Source organism: Caretta caretta, chromosome 3, assembly GCF_965140235.1.
Source record: "Caretta caretta isolate rCarCar2 chromosome 3, rCarCar1.hap1, whole genome shotgun sequence".
Lineage (NCBI taxonomy): Eukaryota > Metazoa > Chordata > Testudines > Cheloniidae > Caretta > Caretta caretta.
Window position 1 is genome coordinate 106413056 of NC_134208.1, and position 24235 is coordinate 106437290.

At 39.8% G+C, this 24235-nt stretch overlaps 1 protein-coding gene across 5 annotated transcripts in view; it reads left to right on the top strand.

Moving 5' to 3' along the window:
• ARFGEF3 (ARFGEF family member 3) overlaps positions 1-24235 on the top strand; it is a 125706-nt gene that overhangs the window by 42242 nt on the left and 59229 nt on the right. For 4 of the 5 annotated variants that reach the window (XM_048844413.2, XM_075126774.1, XM_048844414.2 and 1 more), the window contains exons 5-8: positions 7983-8051; positions 14653-14775; positions 16326-16368; positions 19537-19615. In XM_048844413.2, the coding sequence (XP_048700370.2) occupies positions 7983-8051; positions 14653-14775; positions 16326-16368; positions 19537-19615 (314 nt within the window). The remainder of the gene's footprint in view (positions 1-7982; positions 8052-14652; positions 14776-16325; positions 16369-19536; positions 19616-24235) is intronic. The other variant, XM_048844416.2, reaches the window with a different exon arrangement.

The window sequence follows — 24235 nt, forward strand, 5'->3', positions numbered from 1 at the left end:
CATCAGCATGGACCCATGTCCTTTGGAATTGTGGTTGAAGCATTAAGGGACATATGAATCCTTAGCACATCTGGTATGTAAATATCTTGCAACACCGGCTACAACAGTGCCATGCAAACTCCTGTTCTCATTTTCAGGTGATATTGTAAATAAGAAGCAGGCAGCATTATCTTCTGCAAAAACAAACCTATTTGTCTGAGCGATTGGCTGAACAAGAAGTTGGGCTCATTGGACTTTGTTTTATTTTTGAATGCAGGGTTTTTTGCACATAATTCTACATTTGTAAGTTCAACTTCCTTGGTAAAGAGATTGCACTACAGTACTTCTGTATGGGGAATTGAAAAATAATATTTTTACAGTGCAAATATTTGTAATCAAAAATAAATATAAAGTGAGCACTGTACACTTTGTATTCTGTGTTGTAATTGAAATCAATATATTTAAAAATGTAGAAAACATCCACAAATATTTAAATAAATGGTATTCTATTATTGTTTAACAGCACAATTAATATTTTTAATCGTTTGACAGCCCTAATAGATACAATTGCTCTGGGAAGAATTATTTTTTATTTCCTGGTTTCTAAGCAAATAAAATAAATAAAAATAAAATCTCAACATTGTATTAGCAAGCATTTTCTCAAAATAGAACATCATAGCTGAGGTCCTAAAACTATTTCCTCAAGTTCACCACCCATAATCCCTTTCACTTTGAAAATTTCTGGGTCAGACCCGTGGTTTTTATGTGCCTGGTATAGCCTGGCTGCCAGGCACCAGTTCTGTTCGAACGCATGACGTAGAGTAGCCTTCAGGCTACCCTAAATTTTTCCAGCTGCCCACATCCGAACAGTCATTCTAGTAGGCTCAGCCATGTCTCTCCTCTTTAGCAGAATTGCTACTGTTAATCGAACACCAGGTAATATGGACTCTAAACAGACCACCCCAAGCTATATTATCACATACATACATGGGCCATATAAAAATACATTGGCACATTTTTACATAAGGGGTGTAATTGCAAGTGACTTACCTTTTGATCGAGATCTATGTGACTTTCTTTTTTTTTTTTCCTTATTACTTTCATATTTTTCTTGGATTCATGTAACCTCAGCTTTATTGTTTGTTTGTTTGTGATCACAATAAAAAAAGAAAGAAAGACAAGGTAGACATCCTTATAACGTTTGCCCAGAGAATTGTTAGGATAATTTGGAAAGGTTCACTGACATTACTATTGTGACATTTATTGTGTGGTATGATAAAATGATCTTAATGCATCAGGAATACCTCTATCACATGTCAGAGAAATACCCAAATTAATATAATGTTTTGTCCACTATTGACTGCCTGTCAATGACAATCCCTTTCCTTACCCTGTCTTTTCTATCTCTTGCAAAATCTTTTTATTATATTCATTGCCTTTTAAAATAAACAATATTCAGTAGCATTACAACAGGAGGAAACAAATTGCTTGTTTCTCTCTCTCTCAAATGTGATCCCCTTTGGAATATAGACGGTTATGTCCACCCAATGTAAAGTAGCTCAATGGTTTCTTTGATCCTTTCTATATTTTAAAATTTTCCCTTTGTTGGTCTGTTTTCTGCAATTTGTCGCTAGCTATTACTTTTTGCTTCTCTCATTTTTCTTTTTACTTCTTCCTGGTTGGTTTTACTACTCTCCCAATCACCCATCTTCTTGTATTTTTAAAAATCCTATTGTCCAGCTGTCATTTGCCTTTTTATCTCTTATTATCTGTATTAGTTTCTGTTGCCGTTATAGGACCAGATTCTAATCATGCTGAATCATACCTAATGCCATGGGTGGTTTTTTGGATACTCCTACTTAGTGGAACTACCCGTGCAGTACTGCTCAACATGAGGAGCGGCACCAGAGTCTGGCTCTGAGTTTTTCCATTTGGGAATGGAATTCATTTGTCTGTCTTATAGGTTTTTCTTGTGATTGCTTTGGTTTTGCTTGTAAGTTTACTGTCATTTAATGTATGGAATAACACGATATATTCAAATATTGCTATAGCTGGTTAAGCAGAATACCTCATCATGGCTTTGCCAGTCAGCTTTTTATAATCCTCCCTACATTAGAGTATCGTAATTTTGAAGACAAAAGCCACTGCCAGAGCCATTAAAGAAACTCGTAAAATATCTATTAGGTGATTGCCCTAAATCACTGCCTTCCCGCCTACCCCTGTGCTACATAAGCAGAAGTTTCACACTTAAGTAGTTTTTAGCAGTAGTTTTTAGTCCAGTGAATTAGTGAGCATGTTCTTCTGGGAACATTCAGAATGTCATGTGACGTTATTCCACACCAAGTACGAGTCCTTGTCTGAAACCATGGTGCATTGATAACCCAGAACCAATTCCTCCTGGTAGCCAAGCCTTTCACAGCTGCTGATTCATGGGAAACCACTGTCTTCATCCTCCCCAGAATTAGAAGCTGCCATGATGTATACAATGATCCATGTAGAGTCATTAAGGCACTTCTTCATTTCTTTTGCCCTTGTTTTCCTTACAAGGCTAGAGAAACCTGTATGATCAGACTAACAGATATTCCATCAGCTATCAAGATGTTTCCTGGTTGCGTTTCTTTGCAGTAAGGTTCATATTTATTAACAGGTATTCAGATCCTAGCACTACAGAAAACCAGTCTCCAGTCCCTTCCTTTCCCTCCACCCCTGAAAAATAATAATTATTAAATTTAATACCATAGGACCCTATTGGTCTTGTGGATATGGCACTGGACTGGGACTCGGAAGATTTGGTGTAACTTCCGAGCTCTGTTGCAGACATTCCTGTGGGACCTTGGGCAAGTCAGTTGATCTCCCTGGGTAACATTTTAAAAAGCACCTAGGTCTCATTGGACTTAAGTGCCTTTGGAATTCTTATCCTCTCTCACCCACTTTCCCCATCTGTAAAATGGGGGTAGTACTCACTTTCTCCCACTCATTATCTGATTGCAATGCATTTCAGGGTAGAAATTGCAATTCCAATTAAAGTGACCCTCTTTTTATACAGTAAAGTCCTTCTGTAAAAAGTGACTTTCAGTGTATTACAGAAAGCAATTATTTTTTCTTTGCCCATTGTGAAAACCCATCTGTGCATGCTGTTTGATATTGCCTTGTAATACCATTTGTATCCTGGGCTCTGGGGAGAAAGACAGTATTTCTTGTTCCATGATGGGCAGAGCTCCACCAATAATTAAAATGAACAGTTTTTATTATGGGTCACCCATTGCTAGAAATCTGATTTGATCAGAACCTTTACAAGATAATAGAACCTGTTTGACTTTGCAGGAATCACAGCAGTGACAATATTCCTTATTTATAAGATTGTTTCTTTTCAGGCTCTCCTAACTGTGTAAAACTCCTTCCCTTTAGCTTCTCTTCTCATTGTACTTTACTATAAAGTCCCCTTTCTAATGTCCACCTTGATATATGAGAGAAGAACTGTTTTTGCTACAAAAGATGCCATTAGAAATTGCCTGGTGGTCTGTTTTACACTTTCACAGCCATTCATTGCTGAGGTAAAATGGCATTATTTCCTTTCAGTACAGAATCTCTCTGTGGTGTTTATGCTTGTGTTTAACATATTTAGTCTGTGGCTGGAGCGTGTTAGATGGAGAGAAGTATATTACTGTTTTTAGTAGATCTAAATAATCATTTGTAACGAACTAATAATTTGCATTTCTATAACACCTTCCATCTGAGATCTCAAAGAGCATTCATGAACTAAGCCTCAGGTAGAGAACTCTTTTTATCCCCATTTTTGGACAGCTGAGGCACAGAGAAGTTACAGGTTACCTATGACTTGGCCAGGGTCACAAAAGAAGCCTGCAGCAGGTCTGGGAAAAGAATCAGAACCCGTGACTAGTCCTGGGTTTTAGTCAAAAGCCCATCTTTTCTATCTTAGGTCTAGTCTCCATAGAGTTGTAGAAATATAGGACTGGAAGGGACTTCAATGGGTCCTCTAGTCCAGTCCCCTGCACGGAGGCAAGACTAAGTATTACAGATTCTAGTTCATCCCTGACAAGTGGTTGTCTAAACTGTTCTTAAAAACCTCCCATGATGGTGATCCCACAACTCCCTGGGTAATTAGTTCCATTGATTAACTAACCTGACAGTCTGGAAGTTTTTTCCTAATGTCTAACCTAAATCTCCCTTGCTGCAATTTAAGCCAATTACTTCATGTCCTGTCCTCAGTGGTTAAGGAGAACAATTTATCACCCTCCTCTTTATAACAACCTTTTATGTACTTGAAGACTGATATTATGACCACCTCAGTCTTCTCTTCTCCCGACTAAATAAACCCAATTTTTTCAATCTTCCCTTATACGTCATGTTTTTTCTAGACCCTTAATTTTTGTTGCTCTTCTCTGGACCTTTTCCCAATTTCCTGAAGTGTGGTGCCCACAAGTGAACAGAATACTTCAATTGAGGCCTTATCAGTGCTGAGTAGACTGGAAGAATTACTTTTCGTGTCTTGTTTACAACACTCTTGCTAATACATCCCAAAAGGATGTTTGCTTTTTTTGCAACAGTATTAAATTGTTGACTTGTATTTAGTTTGTGATCCACTATAACCCTCAGTTCTTTTTCTGCAGTACTCCTTCTAAGCAAACATTCCTCATTTGTATTTGTGCAGTTGATTATTCCTTCCTAAGTGGAGTACTTTGTATTTGTCCTTATTGAATTTCATACTATTTATTTCGGACCATTTCTCCAGTTTGTCAAGATAATTTTGTATTCTGATCCTGTCCTCAAAAGTTTTTGCAACCCCTTCCAGTTTGGTACCATCCGCAAACTTTATAAATGTACTCTCTATGCCATTATCCACTTCATTTCTGAAGATATTGAATAGAACTGGACCCAGGACACAGCCCTGTGGTACCCCATTCATTATGCCCTTCCAGCTTAGTTGTGAACCATTGATAACTGCTCTCTGAATACAGTTTTCCAACCAGTTATGCGCCCACATTATAGTAGGTTTGTCTAGGCTGTATTTCTCTAGTTTGTTTGAGAAGGTCATGTGAGATGATATCACAAGCCTTACTAAAGTTGAGATATATCCCATGTACTGCTTCCATCCTATCCACAAGTCTTGTTCCCCTCTATTAAGTGGGTTTGACATGATTTGTTTTGACAAATCCAAGTTGGCATACAGATTTTGTACACAGGAAACTATCTCAGTTAGGGATATAATTTCTTTTTACCAGCCTAACCCCTAGTGTGGACACAGTTATATCAGTATTGAAGTGCTTATACCAGTATAGCTTGTTCCCCTTAAGCACTTCTATACTGGTATCATTGCATCCGCACTGGGAGGCGGGGAGGGGAGGAGAGGGACAACCTTAACTATATTGTTTTTGTCAGTAGACAAGGCCTTAGAAGACAGTAAGGCCCACAACCTGTGTGAGAGAATGGCTTCCCCACTCTGTTGTAAATCTAACCCCTACAAATTATTAGCATTCAAATCTACTTTTGCCTGAATTCCCTGTTATTTCAAAACATGTTTTCATTGTCACCTCTTCATCAGCAACCAGCTGATCACATTTGTCATGTTTTGTGTCTGACTCCAATACCAGAAACTGAGTCAGTTGCCAACTACTTAAGGCTCACTGGCATCTCTGGCAGGAAAGACTAGACACATTTCCTACCTGCTCAAACTGAAGCCACTTAAAGACAGAAGATGGAGAGAAAATTAAATGAGTGAAGAAATAGGAATCATCATTTCAGTAAGCAGAGCCTCATAAGAATACAGTTATGGGATAAATTCCCTTGTGTTTCACAGAATGTTCTGCAAAGCACGAAATCTTTTACAAAGGTATATTTGGCTGAGCTGCCATAAAAGAGCAGAGAAGTCACACAAAGCACACAAGGGGTACTGTGTGTCATTAGTGCCAGGGAAAACTGTACCTTACATTGACGGAAGGCTTTGTATTCTAAAGGGTACAATAGCACTTTGCAAATTGTGGACCAGATATTCAGATGTGGGTGTTTAAGATGCACCTGCACACCTTTTAGAGACCTGTGGCATGTGAAATATGACCTCTGTATCAGATAGGAACACAGGAATTGCCAGATCAGACCAGTGATCCATCTGGCAGTTCATCCTGTCTCCAGCTATGAGCAGTACAAAACATTTCAAGTGAAAGGTGCTATGAATCCAGTAGTGAACAGGTATGGAATATGTTTATGGCATACCAAATCATGTGCAGAATTCACCCATCAATGAAATGGGTATATCTGGATGGAGTATCTGAACTCTTCTGAATGTTACTTTCTTTTTTACAATATTCTTTATTATTTGTTTTGTGGGAGTGTTAAAGAGTACCATTTTCTCCTCTCTTTTCTTTATCAACTTATTGCTGAGGATGTGTGTCCCAGCACCCAAATTCAGGAGATGTTTTTGTCAAGATAAGTAAAATATGATACTGTTAATATCTTGAATGTACCCAGAGAGGGTTGTATTTCTTGGCAACACCAGGAAATAATGATACTGAGCAACTTGCATCTGATAATCTAAAGGCACTTTACAGACATTAAGCATTACAACATTTCATTATACATTAATGTGGTATATAGTACACTTAACATATATGTATTGGCTAACAAGGTTCAGCTTCTGGATCTTCCTGACTTGTTTGCAGATGTTTTTTTAAAATTGGGGTAGCTTGTTGGTAGGGCAAATTATAAATGCATGAAATCAAACTTGTCCATTTCTGTGCTCTGGTGTTGTTTAGAGTTACATCCCATATCGTTTTTAAAGATCCATCTTGTTTCTGAGCGCAAAGAACACACTCATTTTTCAGGCTGACAGGCAAGTGAATGCTTAGGAAGATACCGACATTTGTATGCTATGGGGGAAATGACACATTTTTCTACAGATGGGTTTTTCCTCTGTACCTGTAAGAGCTGACAGATGATGATCAAAGGATCCTTAGTGCTAAAGCTTAAATTCCCTGCACTTACCTTCAGTAATGGATGATTTTTGTGTCTGCTGCAAGTGAGCTGCATGGAGGAATCTTTCTCCCAGATGTGGAGTCTACAGTAAATATATCTGGGGGGGGGGGGAGGTGAGGGAGAGGAAAAACACCAGAGAGATGAAAAGCTATTTAAGCTAAAGGATAATGTTGGCACAGGAACAAATAATCATGAGCAAATTTAGGCTGGTTGGAAGAAGGTTTCTTTGTAGGTGTTGGTAGAGTGCCTTGTTCAATGGGGTTTTGATCCTTTAGACACGAGTGTCGTACAAATAATAATAAGATGAAAATATTGTCAGACAAAGGGATCCCTTTAAGCCTCCCCAGTCCTTTTCAAGACCCTCCCTTTTCTGTTTTCCTTCTTGGCAGGGATCTTTTGTGGATTAATTAAAGTTATTGATTGTAAATTTTTAATCTTGATTATATTGATGCCAATGCAAGGACTGGTTTCTAAATTGTTCACTGCTTTCTTCCATATTTATTTGCATGGCTGCTCACTTCCCATAGTATCTGAGTGCTTTACAGTCTTTTTAATGTGTTTATCCTGACACCATCCCTGTTAGGTAAGTTACAGATGGGGCACTAAGTCACAAAGAGACTAAGTGATTTTCCCAAGATGACACAGGAAATCAGTGGCAGGCCAGGGAATTGAACCAGGCTTTCTTAAGTCCCAGGCTAATATCCAAACCACTGAACCATCCTTCCTCTCTGAAAGATGTGTACATATAGAGCAACATAACATCTGCGGTTGTGGTGACTTTCCTTTTTGGGTCAACGGACACAATTTTCCAAGCAGGAAGCAGTCAGCAATTTCATTGCCCTCCCCAACCCTAGTAATTGCTGCTGTGGAAAATGGAAGGAGTTGTGTCTAAAAGAGTATGATGAAGAAAAAGTAATTAGGAAACACAATAGACAATATAAAAACTCAACCACAAACTAGAAATGGTGGATGAAACTAAAGCTCTTGTGCTTCCCCCCCCTCCTGTGTTCAAGGTTTTGCTCTGTATCACGTACACCTCCACATTTGACCTGAATGGAAGTTCAGTGCTAAAGATTGCTGAGGTGAGTGCCCTCCACCCCCCACTAACATTGCTTGTTTTTCTTGACCTGTTGCCACTAACTAGAATGTGCTTTCTATACATAGACTGGGATTGATTTAGTCAAAACAATTGCAGTTATTCTTAATGATTGATATTACCTGCGTTACTGTTTATTGGTTAACATGATTAGCAACCGCAGTGCTGACAGCTGTAGAAATGCACTGGAAGATGCACTTCCTACTCATGGAAATTCTTCTTAGTGGCTGCTGTGTATTACAATATTGTCTGTGTTTAAAACATTGCATGTTTTGCTTTACCTTTCACAGTAATAACATTTTTTTCTTCAACTTTACAACAACATGTAGGGCTAAATTCATCCCTAGTGAAACTCCACCAAAGTTAATACAGTTATATCAGAGATGAGATTGACCTATAATGTGCATTGTTAGTGTGTCCCTTATCCCTGATGCCTCCAAGAAAAGGAATTATTACATCCCTAGATTTATTACGTTGTCCCACTGGCATTAATCAGTCTGCCCTTGTCCTCATTACATTTGTCTGGATTAAATTGTAAAAAGGGCTTTGGCAGCTAGAAATGCACCTGCCGACAGCAGATCTGTTTATAAGTGAGCATTTTCAGACAAGTGCCCTATTTAGTTGCACAGTGAGTTTCAAGCAGTGAGCCTCTCATGTAGCCTGGAAGGAAGAAATGCATAGAAATACTCAGCCCTATTGCATGACAAGGGCTGTTGTGTATATAATATAGTATAAAATTATATTGAATTACACTGCATAGCGTTGAGGGGAATGTATACACACTCAACATGTATAATACAGCAATGAAAAGGTTTGTATGAAAATCCTTGGAAACCCCATGACATAACACCCCTCTGTTTTTACAGCACTTGTTAGCTGTTCTTTTCAGTAGTGGGGAATAATAATAATTATTATTGTTTATTATTTTTGCATTGATAATTACAGATGGGGATATCAGTCTGTGTTCTGCTCTTATTTAAAAGGCAGCTTGGGAAGTTGCAAGTGAAATTAGTGAGCAGAGAAAGAAAATGACTAACAATTGCGAGTCAATGTCAGTTTTTCCTTGGTGCGTGAGGAAAAGAAAACCTGATGGAAGTGCCTAGCTTTACCTGGCAGTGGTAGCGTTTTATAAATCTGGGGATGAAATTGATCCTGTTGCTACCTAGAGTGGGGGGGAAGCATGGTAACTAAGAAAACTAGCTGTCTTACCATGGTAACCTAACTGCTAAAATGTCACTAATTGACTTTGCAGGCAGACGGGTACAAAAATAGGTTTCAGAGTAGCAGCCGTGTTAGTCTGTAGTCGCAAAAAGAAATACAAAAATAGTCTCCATACAAAATGTTAAAACTCTCTAAGACAGTCCTAAAAACGTGCCATGTACAGAATACATTATAGTACTCATTTGGGCTGACTTGTGTAACTCATGGTTTCGCCCCTCTTGAGTAATGTTAGGAAATCCAAACTCATGAAGAGTAGCTTTTGTTTTCTAAGGGCTCTGTAGGAGCCTCTCTACTTGGGGCTGTAGCAAAAGATGTACTGGATCAGCAGCACCTGCCTCCTCCCTGCCCATGCAACCCCCTTTTTCAGGCTGTGCTAAACCCTGTTGCCCCAATCCCCCATACAGAGGCAAACTTACGGTTCTGTTCCACTGCTGCAGCCTCTCTTTGGCAGACTTTCCACTGTGGAGGGCAGGAGCTGGTGAGAATTGAAGGTGAATCTAGCCCAATGTATCTATGAACTGTAGATAGATACAGTAAGATACAATACACACTGGAAAAACGGTTTAATAGCTCCAGTATTTCAATCTTTGAGCTGCTACTTCAGGTAGTGGAAATCAATTGTCAGTGCTTCATGTTCTTTGTTCCCTGGGGACAAAGACTGTGAGCATTATCTGAAGTCATATTTTCTATTTCTGCTGTGCATTTTCAGATAACGATATGCAAATGACACATGACTGTTTTCTCTTTAAAACACCCTGATAAACGCCAGCTTTGTTTCATGTTAAGTATTGGATCCTGCCATTGTTTAGTAGCTCTGCCATATCCTCATTCTTAAAAGGCCATGTCTACCCTTAAAACTTTTGCCAGCATAGTAAAGTCAATTAGGAGTGTGATTTTTTTTTTTTTTTTTTTTACCAGCAAAAGCCCGAGTGTAGATGTGTATATTGGACAAAAACATTCTTTTGCTGGGTTAGTGCATTTTGTTCAGGGAATCAGTATCCGCTATACTAGCAAAAACCAGAATCAGCTCTGACTACATTAGGAGCGTTTGCTAGTATACCTATACAGAAAAGCACCTATAGACACCTTTTGGCTTTGTGATTCTGGCCCATACATGTTACAAAGGCTTTAACATTTGAAGCCCGAGGACTGTTCTCCCCTGCATATGAACTCTTCCCAGTACTGGTGTGGTAACCCTTAGAGGACTGGATATGGCTCCCTGATTCAGCACTGGCCTGGCCCCAGCATCAGCTGCTCGAACTTATTCCAGTGGAGAATTGGCGTAGTTTTCTTCTGCCATGTGCCTGTTCTTCCTTCCTTTCTTCCCTGATGTGTCCCATACTAGGGTGGAGCTGGTGCTTGAGTCAGCTCTCCTGTCCCTGCTTATCTCTTGCCAATAGGGGTGCCCCTCCAATGGGAATTATCTTCTGGCGAGTTACAGCTAGAACCTGGCCACTTTGATCAGTCCATAATGGAGGCACCCCAAATTAGTGACTACATCTGAGCATTTTGGCCTTAACCTCAGCCTCAGTTTCCTCATCTTTAATCTGGGGGCCATAATGCTTATTAACCTCACTGGAGTTCTGTGAAGAGTAAGGAGATAATATTTGTGAAGCACTCTGACCATGAAGAGTGTTGTATAAATGGCTTAAATATTATTAGTGTTGAACCTACAGTCAACCTAGCTATGTCTAACTACAGACAATACCTTTAATGTTGGTCAGGCCCCTGCATGAAAGGTTATTTCATGCTTTGTGACTTGTTTATCTTCTTTTATCTATTCCCACCCATGTTTTGGGAGATTGTCTTGTTTAACCCATTGCATTGTTTTGTCTAATCCTTTGTGTTTTGCTTTCTTAGCTGTGTTTTGCATGTCACAAAGCTGGAAGCCCCCAAATGCATGAAATGATCAAAGTATCCATTGCTCACCTCTTCAGTACCCTGTGCTCTCGCATTTTTGCTGGTGCATCCCCACCAATGACATTTCACAAGGTATCATGCTTGGCTTGCGAAACTGGAGCTCAGCTGAGCAACAGTGCTGCATGTTAACACACAAGGGACGGGGGAAGAAAAAAGGGGAAATCGATCCTGCTCTTTCCAGAAAGTCAGCCTGCCTTTAAGTTTAGTCTTTCCACAGTTCTTTCAGTACGTTGAATTAGATAAGAATATTACTACTCAAACCCTCACAGCAGACACAGTTCCTGTGACTGGTTCAGCCTCAGCAAGGTCTGAATTGCATGATTGTAAGTGGTCAATAGAATTTTGTATTCCTTGCCCACTGGAATTCTTGTGTGGTATATGATGGCAACCTCTGGTCCACGTCTCCTTTTGAAAATGGCAGAAGCGTAAGGATTTTCTTGTGCTGTCAGAGGAGCATAAAGAGGAAATCACACTGGCTCAGCAACATAGCGCATTACACTATCTGTAAACTGAGGCATTTCATATGTATTTCCTTAGGCCTCAGTCCTGTAATGGATCTGTATTGGCAGATCCCTGCTCCTCATTGAAGCCAATGATGTAATGCACAGTTCTGGGGTCTGATCATGAAGGTCTGATTACAGGATTAGAATGTACACTGTTCAGTGTAGGAATTCTGTATTTGTTTAGATGGTTTTCCTGTCATGAAGCACTGTGCACTATATAAATAACAGTAGTGACAGCTGCATGGCACCTTTTTACACATTTAAACTGCATTGACAGTCTGTGCAGTGTGAGACCTCATGCATCTATTTAATCTTCCTCACACATCTACTAGTTAAGATCATGCTGAATGAAATTCCTCACTTACCTTAGGAAATATAAGACACTCAAAGGTCAACAGATGCCCCAAAGGCCAAGATGAACTGTAGGTTCTGTCCATTATCTGATGCAAATGCCTTCAGCTTTATCAGGCTTTAATGTATTGTTAAGATGGGGACACATGCAAGCCCGAGAAAGGAAATACTGATTTTGTCTTTATCTTGCCTCTGTCCCATAAGAGGCACAAAATATCACAGGCTACGTATAGTGTTCTCACAATGCTACACTGGGACATAACAGAGTGACTGGGATGAGAATGGTGCAAGAGCTATAGTTCATATTATTCCAGGGTGTAGCATTTTTGCTCACACAATTCACACTAATCAAGTATATTATATTTCTAACCAAGGAATTCAATCATGCTTTATTGTGCCCAAAATTTAGCATGAGGCAGAAATCTTAAAAGCATTAGCACCTCTTGGACCAGCTGGATATGTCTGCTGAAAGGAGCAGAGATGATAAATTCAAAGGGATTCTGGGATCTGGTCTTATTCTCCATTCTGTTATATTAAAAGTAATGCACATGGACAGCAGTTCCATTTTAAGCTTACTCCCTGTCCTTCTCCCACAGAAGTTAATGGCAGCGCTCCCTTTGATTTCAGTAGGAATCGGATCAGGCTCTTGATTGTGTACTGTGTACATATCCGCATTGATTAGTCCATACAATGAGCTAACCACCTTTAAATTTTTGTTTAAAATTTAAAAGCTGGACTTCCTCCTCATTAGGGAAATATAAGTATCTAAAACAAGAAAACATTTTTATTCCATCTATGCTCCTATACTTTGAAAAAGGACAACCAGTTAAATTCAAATTTTCTTTAAAAAGATGTCTGTACAGGATATACCAGTTGTATATTAATCTGTGTACATACAGTATATGTAGTTTCAGAGTAACAGCCGTGTTAGTCTGTATTCGCAAAAAGAAAAGGAGTACTTGTGGCACCTTAGAGACTAACCAATTTATTTGAGCATAAGCTTTCGTGAGCTCAAATAAATTGGTTAGTCTCTAAGGTGCCACAAGTACTCCTTTTCTTTTTGAGTATATGTAGTGTTGTTCCTTATCTCTCTATGACTGGAGGGGTGTTAACAGGCCACTTCACCTTGAAATACGTATTAACTGCTTATGTGAAACAATCTGTTCCATCTTGTATTTAGCTAAGACACAGAGTACGTTTCCCAGACCTGAAGAAGAGCTCTGTGCAAGCTTGATAGCTTGTCTCTCTCACCAACAGAAGTTGGTCCAATAAAAGATATTACCTCACACACCTTGTGTATCTCTACACACAGCATATGCAGAATGTATGTATTCATTTGCCAGGATGACTTTACAGAGGAGTTATAACCCTCAGAGATGACTGTATGCTAGAAATGCTGACAAATCTGAATGATCGCACCCTGAAGAGTACAACAGGTAGTGTTACGAACCCATGTACATAAAGGCTGACTGAACTTGTATGAATAACTTCTCAGCCATAGACAGAATCACAGAGTTCAACATATGCCAAAGTGTGTGGAGTTGCTCCTTTGGATCACAATTTATTAATAAGTTTGTGTTAAACAGTCTGGTTCCAATCCCATGATAGGGATTACAGGAGGTACTAATTACCTCATATCTCAAACCAGAGGCTGCTGAATCAGAAATGACAACACAGTAATTACAAACTCTTCTTGAGATAAACACCACCTAAAAGAAATCTAGTAAAGGACATTGCACCCAGCATAATACCATATCCTCAGCATTCCATTTCATTTTGATAACTCTCTGCAAAACATTGTCTTTGGGCAGAGTCCAAGAATGGAAAAATTCAATCCTAAAGATGAAAGTTTTCAAAAGTTACGAGCAGCTGAAAATGTAGTTAGAATGGAAACTCTGATTCAATGTGAACTATAGCAGTCACTCTCACTATAATAAAACTAAACAGATACAATTTTTTTCCATTTATGGGCACCAAAAGGCTATTGGACACTGTAATAAACCTAAATTAAAACTGATTTACAATGAACAATCAAGATGCCTAGTTGCATCCTAGTAGCAGAAGCTGTCTGAAAATCCCCAACATATTACTCATACAAAAAACCCACACAAATAACAATTTACACAAATAATCTAAAAAGAAACAACAAAAACCTTTTTGAGTCTCATATGAGAGGATGATACTGCTTATCCACTAGGGGCAGAATTCCAGAATAACAGTTCCTGAAGGTTCATTTGGTCCCTGTTGAAGTCATGAATACATCACTGGAATTAAACAATAGGGCTAATATTTGAAAGCAACATCCGCAGCACAAGCCACTGCCTGGGCATCATAGTTTGACAGGATGGGGAGTGGTTGCCATTTTTGTCTTGCCACCTCAACATGCACAATACTTCAGAAACCTGACAAATTGCATGCTGCTTTTAAACCATATTGTTTTTTGGCTATTTGCATGGCTGAAAAATTTTCTAACGCTATTCACTAGTAAATCTGGCTGACTTTCTGCATGAAGAGAGCTTCACTTCCTCCCGAGATGGTCTACAGTTAAATTGTTGTTTATATCTATGTGCTGCTATCTTGTTTCCTCACCAGGTTTGCATTGAGACATATGTATCTAGCTGTCACCAGCGGAGTATTAACACCGCTGTGCGGGCAACCCTCAGCCAAATGTTGAGTGACTTGACTTTACAGTTACGGCAAAAGCAAGAGAATACGGTGAGCCTTCCGGCATCAACAGATGGTTCAGTATTCCATGGCTGTGTCCTTTTTGTGTCTCTGTATGCAGTGTTCTGTGGCTGAGTGCTATGCCTTCTGGTGTTGTTTGAGCATTCCAGCATCAGTCCTGTTTAAAACTGCCTCCTTTTGGGGTTCCATCTGTACGAATGCCTAACAAATCCTTCAACAGAAACAACTCTTCCCTTCCAATAGACAGGCTCTACATTTTGATTTGCAGAAAGGCTTCATTCCGATGTCAGATTGTCTTGACTTTGCTTCCTTTTTCTGTTTTTATTTCGTGTGTTTATCTTGGTGAAGTCCAGTTGAAACCTTTTGCCAAAACTTTCTTAAATATTAAATGTTGCCCGTACCAAATAAATTCTTAGTTACAGAAAATATATTTGGGTTTTTTTTTTTAATTACAAAATTTAAGCCAAATCCTTTTAAATGTATATCAAATTAAATGATTTGGGCCAGAGGGCTTCTTCACCTGCTGGCTTACTGGCAAAAAATAACTGGTTTCTTTTTATTGCCTTTATTGTGTTATTAAAATCCACAAGAGCTGTTTGCATTAAACTCCAAAGTATTATCTAGATGGAATTATAAGCACCTCTGGGCAAATTTGAAATGACTTTGGCTTCTTGCACTTATGAGCACTTCCTTGCATATTAATGAAGAAATTATTTGCCTTTGTGTGTTTGTTTTGGTTTGTTAGCAGATTTTGCAGCTGTCAGTTGTGTAGAGGTTTAATCTTAAAGCAGTTGTGCTAGGTTCAGTAAAATGGAGATCCTTTTTTAAAAATTAAATAGCCAAAATTTAAGTATAGCATTAATCTGAGCAATAACTGTAAAATGTAATGATAGGGTTACTTATACTTATCCTTTCTTCAAATACAGTGTGCCCAATTTATAAGTAAAAAGATTTTTTTTTCCAAGCTGGCAGGTCTGCAAATTCTATCTGGATCTGAAAACTGAGTTGATTTACTTCCGCTTTTACATCCTGACTATAATGGAGATTCTGCAAACTGCACTTAGTTCCTGACAATTTTCTGATGATACATCAGTTGAGACAAGAGAATTGACCTTTTTCTTCCATGTGCTGTATGTACCACAGGGAACAGCACTGGCAGAGAAATGAACTAGATTATCTAAGAGGGCATTTCTAGCTGTATTGCCTCTGTAGTGTTAACCGTGATAAAGTATAAAATTTTCAAGAGCACCAAGGTGATTTAAGATATAAGTCCCATTTTCAAAAGTTACTTAGGTACCTGGGGGTCTGCCCCAATGGCTTTCAATGGGACTTAGGTGTCTAAATCACTTTTGAAAATGGGACTTAGGCACATTTGAAAATTTCTCCTTCAAAATTAGTAAAGTAAGAAAAACAGGTATGACCGACACCCAAGGAAGTTGTGACTTTACACTTGCTTTTCTGACCTTAATCCCACACTAAGGCTTTTTAAGGTTAGGAACCGAGTACTTTAAAGTGCTGCATATACCTTCAGCACTATTCTTCCACCTATTCTAATTACAATGTTTCTTTTCCCTCAATAGACAACTGAAAACCATGAAGCCATGCAAGAGTTCAAGAGCCAAGGTATCTGTGCCACTTTATTTTATAGTGACTCTTTAAAATCTGATTTTCTTTCTCACTATTCCTTGTATTTGCCTACTGTTGCCAAGACACCCGGTTGCCATAGTGTTTACATCTTCTGCAGTCATGCTGCTCCTTTCATTTTCCACTGCTCACACCTTATTGGTATCACCCCACTCATTGTACAAGGGCTCTGGTTACTTTCAGAACTGAGAAGTGTCTGCAAAATCTTCTTGGCTGACAACACCTTTAATTATACCTTCATCTGCACCGTGTGAATGGTGTTCCCTAGAGGAAAGCAATAACTAATTATTACAATATGCTGTCTCTGCAACTTAAGGGCTTCAGTGTTGTGGGCAGGGTTAAAGTGAAGTGGGTTCCCTTCCAAAGTTTGAACAGTGTTCTAAGGACTTTTTCTTCAGAGATTAGGAGGGGTCTGGAGACAGACACACAATTTCTTACTTATTGGGCCAGCCGTGTTACATAACTAGCGGATAATTTTAATATTTTTGCAGGTCCTGACAGATAGCTCTGCTAAAAGGGGAGTGCTAATATGCTTCACCTTCGTCATGCCACAGCATCAGTTAGTTTCCTAAGGTTTTTCCTAGGCCCTGTTGTTAGGGGGCTAATTCCTTCACCCACTTACTTCCCTGGTCCTTCTCGTATGAACAGAGAGCAACAATACCCGAAGTCCAAAGGTGCAAACAATTCGATGTTTGTTGGGGTGAACTTCCAGCAAGCATGATTCCAGTTTCCTTCCTTATTGTCCCCCTTCCCAGCTCTGACACCACAGAGCCTGACCTGTGGCCCTGTTCCTATTCCTGCCCTTAGCTAAACATGATTCCAATTTCCCCACCCCCATTCCCTGTTCCCATTTCCCCACACACACACATCCCCTTCCTGATTGACTGCAGACTATATAGTAAAACTTGAGTTCTGCTTAGCTATACCTTAATCAATCATTTTACTGAAAATCCTAACCAAGCCTAACATATTGTAACATGATTATGTAACCAATTATATCCCACCACCTTAATTAGTTTACACCCAGCAAAATTAATTATACATCCAACAGGAACAATCACAGAACCAGACAAAGATTATACAGACAAACAATAGCAAAGTGGGAACTATAATGACAAAACAATACAGAAGTGAGGATTTCACATCCCAGCTATTGATAAGTGAGTTCTTGCCAGACAAGATGCTATCAGACTAAGTTTCCTTTTACATCTTCTAGGCACTTCCCTTTCTCTGGAGGCGATAGACATTATCAGGACAGGATTGTATTCGTAACAGCCCAATAGCACCTTATTGGGTCCTGGGGCCGGTTTTGTTCAATATCTTCATAAATGATCTGGAGGATGGTGTGGATTGCACTCTCAGCAAATTTGCGGATGATACTAAACTGGGAGGAGTGGTAGATACGCTGGAGGGGAGGGATAGGATACAGAAGGACCTAGACAAATTGGAGGATTGGGCCAAAAGAAATCTGATGAGGTTCAATAAGGATAAGTGCAGGGTCCTGCACTTAGGATGGAAGAATCCAATGCACCGCTACAGACTAGGGACAGAATGGCTAGGCAGCAGTTCTGCGGAAAAGGACCTAGGGGTGACAGTGGACGAGAAGCTGGATATGAGCCAGCAGTGTGCCCTTGTTGCCAAGAAGTCCAATGGCATTTTGGGATGTATAAGTAGGGGCATAGCGAGCAGATCGAGGGACGTGATCGTCCCCCTCTATTCGACATTGGTGAGGCCTCATCTGGAGTACTGTGTCCAGTTTTGGGCCCCACACTACAAGAAGGATGTGGATAAATTGGAGAGAGTCCAGCGAAGGGCAACAAAAATGATTAGGGGTCTAGAACACATGACTTATGAGGAGAGGCTGAGGGAGCTGGGATTGTTTAGCCTGCGGAAGAGAAGAATGAGGGGGGATTTGATAGCTGCTTTCAACTACCTGAAAGGGGGTTCCAAAGAGGATGGCTCTAGACTGTTCTCAATGGTAGCATATGACAGAACGAGGAGTAATGGTCTCAAGTTGCAGTGGGGGAGGTTTAGATTGGATATTAGGAAAAACTTTTTCACTAAGAGGGTGGTGAAACACTGGAATGCGTTACCTAGGGAGGTGGTAGAATCTCCTTCCTTAGAGGTTTTTAAGGTCAGGCTTGACAAAGCCCTGGCTGGGATGATTTAACTGGGAATTGGTCCTGCTTCGAGCAGGGGGTTGGACTAGATGACCTTCAGGGGTCCCTTCCAACCCTGATATTCTATGATTCTATGATTTCAATGTGACTAGTTTGGAATGTGAGGATGTGACTGGTCGCTTCCCAGCTAATGGCTGCCTCTGCTGCTTAGCCAAAGGCCTTAGCCTAAGAACAGGGCCTCAGACGGTCACAGTAAGAGAAGGACCTTACGCTGGCAGTCAGTGATTTTGATTCTTTCTTTTAGACCTCTATAACTAGCCAAGTGATAAGAATACACCTAAATTCTTAGAGTATAGGCCTTTACAGACAGGCCTGAATATCTGTATCCTAACACCTGTCTCCACTATATTCTCTGATCGCTAAAGTCTTTATTATTAGGCCCTGATCCCACAATTGGATCTGTGGGGGTGGACCCTTGTGCCCCATGTGGAGCCCACTGACTCCAATGAGACTCCACACAGGCATTACGTTCTGCCCACACAGTTCTATGTACAGGACTGGGGCCTTGGTTGTTACATAGATTTCTGGTGGTTGGAAGGAGCAGCACAGAGACCAACAATAGGAAAAGCCACCAAGATTTTAATAACCCTGATGAATTGTCTCTAGTCAGGTGCCATGCAGGAGGACTGGAGCTACTTGCTGTTTTTCTTCTTGTCTGAGTTGGAGGAATGGGCCCAAACTTCCATAAATGGATTTAAGCTATTAGTGTTCTCCTCCAAGTTAGTGATGCTACTTTTTCATTTTGTGGGTCACTCGCTCAGAAAGAGATTCTGTAGCAGAATCACTTTCCGTCCCACTACCTTCCCCACAGCATTCTTCTTGTGAATTCTGGTAGCCCATGGTCCACAGTTGAGAACTACAGACCCAAGTCACGGAAGTTGGGTGAGCTCTGAAAGATTGGGGAGGCGTGGTTGATGGTAAGCAAGCTAAGCATACATAATGCCACTTACCTTTGTCCTTTTTGGAGGTTCAACAGTAGAGTCCCTTTGCGACGATGTTGTGTCTGTCCTCACTGTGCTCTGTGAGAAGCTTCAAGCTGTCATAAAGTAAGTGGGTTATTTAACTATAATTCATATTTGTTACTGCAGATTTTCTTGTGGAATGTCACTTATGAGGGATCATACTGTCCTCATTCTAGGATAACAAGGCAAACAATTCTTGCACTAAGTTAGTTGTCAGAGGTACCTCACCCTCTGTTGGATTGACACGTTATATTCATTTAGCCCACAATTGTGGTGAGAAATTGATTTATCACCCACATACACAGTTTTACTTTAAAGAAACTCCAGTAAGTGATAGCAACCCTTATTGTAGATAGATTCTATATAGTAACAACACCTTTCAGGAAAATGCTTGCTTTTTTGCTATGCTGTGCATAATGAACACATCCACAGAAGAGAGAGGGAGAAAGACGACAAATAGTATAGCAAGACTAAAATAATAGTCTCTTGGAAGGTGTTACTGGTATTCCGTAACCTAAATATTGTGAATATAATGACAAGTTTATCCAGGTAACTCTAATCATTTGCAAATGGTATGTTTTCTTTTGGACTACAACCACCATGTGTAGGATAATATTGCATTAAAATACCGTGATGTTATACATCTGAATATTGATCCAGATTCTCAGGTGGTTTTAAATGCACAGCTTCATTAAAGTCATGAAAGATGATATTCAAGTTTAAGTGGTTTATTTATCATCATTATTATTGTATTAGTGTGTTTTTTTAATAGAAGTCAATGGAGCTTTGCTGATTTGCATAAACTGAGGATCTGGCCCACTGATTCTTTAATATCTCTAATACTATTTTCCAAATTCCTGAGCATGTCTTAGTTGGAACAGAGACTGAATAAACTATCAAAAACATAATTACTGATTTACCCTCCCTGCAACCTTTCAATCAAAGAATTCAAAGCAGATTGCCAAGGCGATTATTATCCCTATTTTACACCAAGAAATTGAAGCACCTAGAGAAGGGACTTGCCCAAGGTCACACAATGAATCAGTGTCATAAGGCCAGATTCTGTGAATTACACATAGCCGTGCTTTTAGAGTGGCGCAGAGCCATACAGCTCTGGAAACACAGTCCCTTCTGGAGCTATCCAGGACTCTGGAGAAGTGCACACACTGCACCATTTCTTGAGGACTAAATGTAGCCAGTTTTCATTTAATGCATTATGAATTAACTGAAAAGCCCTCTGGAAGTGATCCTACAGTTCTTACTCATATGAGTAGTCCTGGCTTGTGCAAGTAAATCCATAGACACGAGTGGGATTATGTAGGTGAGTATCAACTACCTACAGGAGTCAGGTTTGCAGGATCAGGCTTAATTTCCTAATATTAACCTTACTTAAGAATAGGGTAGACTGAATTTTTTCAGAAAATGTTGTCATTTCGAAATTCCTTTGACTTCAGTGGGATCCACACATATGCAAGGTTCTGCCAGCCCTGTAGTTGCTTACAAAATCAGAACCTAAGGCCCTTATCCTGCAAAGACTTACTTATGTGCTGAACTTTACACACTGTGAGTACTCCCACTGAGAGAGGGAGCCTTGCAGTTGACTTCAGTAGAGTTAGGATTTCACCCACAATATATAAAGTTAAACTCATGTATAATTCTTCGTGAGATTGGGCTAAGAGGGGAAACCTGCACGTGGGTAACATGGTTCCTCTAGCAAGCAATTTATGTATCCAAACATGCAAAATTCCAGAGTTTCACGTTTCAGTGCCATTATATGAATAGTTTGTAGAAAGCAACATTTTGTGGCCTCAGAATAGCCCACAATCTAATTGCAAGTACTCTGAAATAAATTGAATGAAAAAATCCTAGCTGTGGAATTTTAAGCCAAGCCCTGCTAACATTCTACTAATTAATCAACCAGGAAAAAAACCCAAACTGTAAGAAAATAAGTTAATCAAAATGAAAAAGTAGCATAAACAATTTGGGGCAATTATTTCAGAGGTATAACTATGACAAACTAAAATCTTGGTGAAAATTTGAAGGGGAAAAAGTTATTTTTAATTAACAACACTGCCTCCATATCATTAAAACTAAGCTCTCTCTTGCTACTGCTCTTCTGCTTGGTTACAAAAGACTATGGCTTCAGTGAAAAGGAAAAAGGAGCTGTTAGAAGCTGTTTTACATGGTACAAAATTAAAGCACAAATTGGAGTGGACAAGTTTGTTAATGAGCAAAGAGGCATTGATCAGTGTGAGCAGTAGGAAACACACACAATTTCCCTGGATGTTCTGGAAATCACTTGAAGAGGGGGGCTGCATGCACATTTAGGGGGCGATAATTTAGGTTTGCAAAATTGTGTGCACAAAAATTATGTTGTTTTCAGTTGTCCTAGGCACTTCACCCTCTGCAACAAACTGGAGTTTTGTCTGTGTGCTAATTATTTTTTATTAATGTCATCTGATAGGCATTGTCCACAAAAATATAACCATTTCAAATCACTGGGGGTGTAATACCAAAACTAAACTACTTAACAGGATCTCTCCTAAAAACTGTTGCCTTGAAAATAAATAAACTTCACAAAGGATCTTTCTTTCCTTTATCTGCAATTCCAGCTCCCCAGGAGACTGCACTGAATTAGAGCAGATTTTGTGCTTGTCTACAATATGCCTTAAAGAGATTAATAGAACCTAAAATATGGTCAATGAACCATGATTTACTGCAGTAATATATCCAGGTAGCACAGAAGCACTAACTGGTAATTCTGTACCTATTTTCTTAAGTGGGTCTTTTAATTAACAGAGAAACATAATGAAGGATTCTAATTAGTTCTGGAGGAAAACAAATGCAGCTGGCTTATTAAAAAAACTTACTGAAGTAATTATGTGGGAGGCTGGGAGTAGAAAGCTGTTCTTCCTTTCAGCCAATGGTGGTTTCTCCTCAGAAACAACCTGTCAGAGAGATTCACCCTGTGCAGCCTTTGGGTCACTAAGGTGAGGCTTTGGGTTATTAAACTGTCTGCTCTAATCTGCTAGCCTGATGATTACTTTAAAACACTGCTCTTAATTTCAAGCATATTGGTATTTGCTTCTGAGGGAGGTGAGGCGGAGGTGATGAAAGAGGGGTTAAGGGAGATGCATTCTAGTCATTATGGTTCCCGGGGCCCTGAAACAATTAAACCTGCTCTAGCAGGGTTATTAGCAGATGTGCATCACTGAGGTATACAGCAACACAGGCTATTTGCTTACTGCAGATCAACTTCATCCTGGTGGGGAGATGTTTTTGTAATAAATAGACCTTGGAAAGAATTCAGAGGCAAGGGTATCTATGTGGATCAAAAATCCATGAATGCCATAAGTAACATGTTCTGTATATATTGGATTTATATGACTCTCATATGAAGTAATGTGGGAATGATCCATTTCTTATATGGCAGTCCATATCTTTATGAAACACATGCAAAGAAAGTAGGCCATCATTTTCAAACCATCCATAATATGGATTTAGGTATCTAGTTTTACACCCTCAAGCTTCAAATTGTTGGCCAACAAACATATGAAAGACATATCTTTTCTACTTAAGGATAATTCATTTGGCAAGCCACACAAAATATATTCATCAAAAGAACCAGGAAGAAGCAAAGATGATGGATCAAGAGGAGTCCAGTCTCTATAGCTTTGCCTACTTTTTGTTTGTACCTCAGAAAATATGGTTTCATAGCCCTCACCTTATCAAAAACAATACTCCAAAAGGAATGGAAAGCTCCCTGACTTGCTGAGTGAAAAACAGAATGTTAATCCTAATGGAAAAAAAATTCTTTACATGGTGAAGCAACTTTAAACCTACCTGTTGTTTGTACCTTGCAGTTAATTCTCAAAATATGCATAAGAACATATTCTGTTTGTGGTGTCCACAGATCCTTCCATATACTTTTCTTGGGACTCATCTTGGTATTAAGATTGTAGCTGACTAACCAGGAGTTCTCAAACTTCATTGAATCGCAACCTCCTTCTGACAACAAAAGTTACTACAGGACTCCATGAGGGGGGAATGAAGCCTGAGCCCCTCCGCCCCGGTGGGGACCAAAGCTGAAGCCCGAGCCCCGCTGCCCAGGGCAGGGGGGAGCCAGAGCCAAAGCCCAAGGACTTCAGCCCTGGGCGGAGGAGGGCCTGTAGCCCAAGCCCCGCTGCCCAGGGCTGAAGCCTAAACCTGTGGCCAAGCCCTGCTGCCCAGGACTGAAGCTGAAGCCAGCCCCGGACGATGTGGTTCGGGCTTCAGCTCTGGGCCCTAGCAAGTCTAACGCCAGCTGTGGTGACTCCATTAAAATGGGGTTGTGACCCACTTTGTGGTCCTGACCCACAGTTTGAGAAGTTGAGAACTAGATCCCCAAAAGTCACATTGACCCCAAAAGTCACACTGACGCCAAAGTCTAGCTTTCCTTATTTTGCGTTCTTTGCCATGATTTCTGTCATCAGAAGAACAGAAAAGGATGACAGCAAAAACGAGTGAAGAGGGGGAGAAGCAGAGAATGATAAAATATCTGTGTAATAATAAGAATGTTAGGCAGCTGCTGAGTGTTCTCAGGTTGCATAAAGAGACTGTAACAACTCTATTGGGGTTTGAAGAGGTTTCTATTCATTTGTGCAAAAATCCCGTCTTCTTCTGTATTAAGTCAAATTTAGATAATGGCATCTGTCTTCTGTCTAC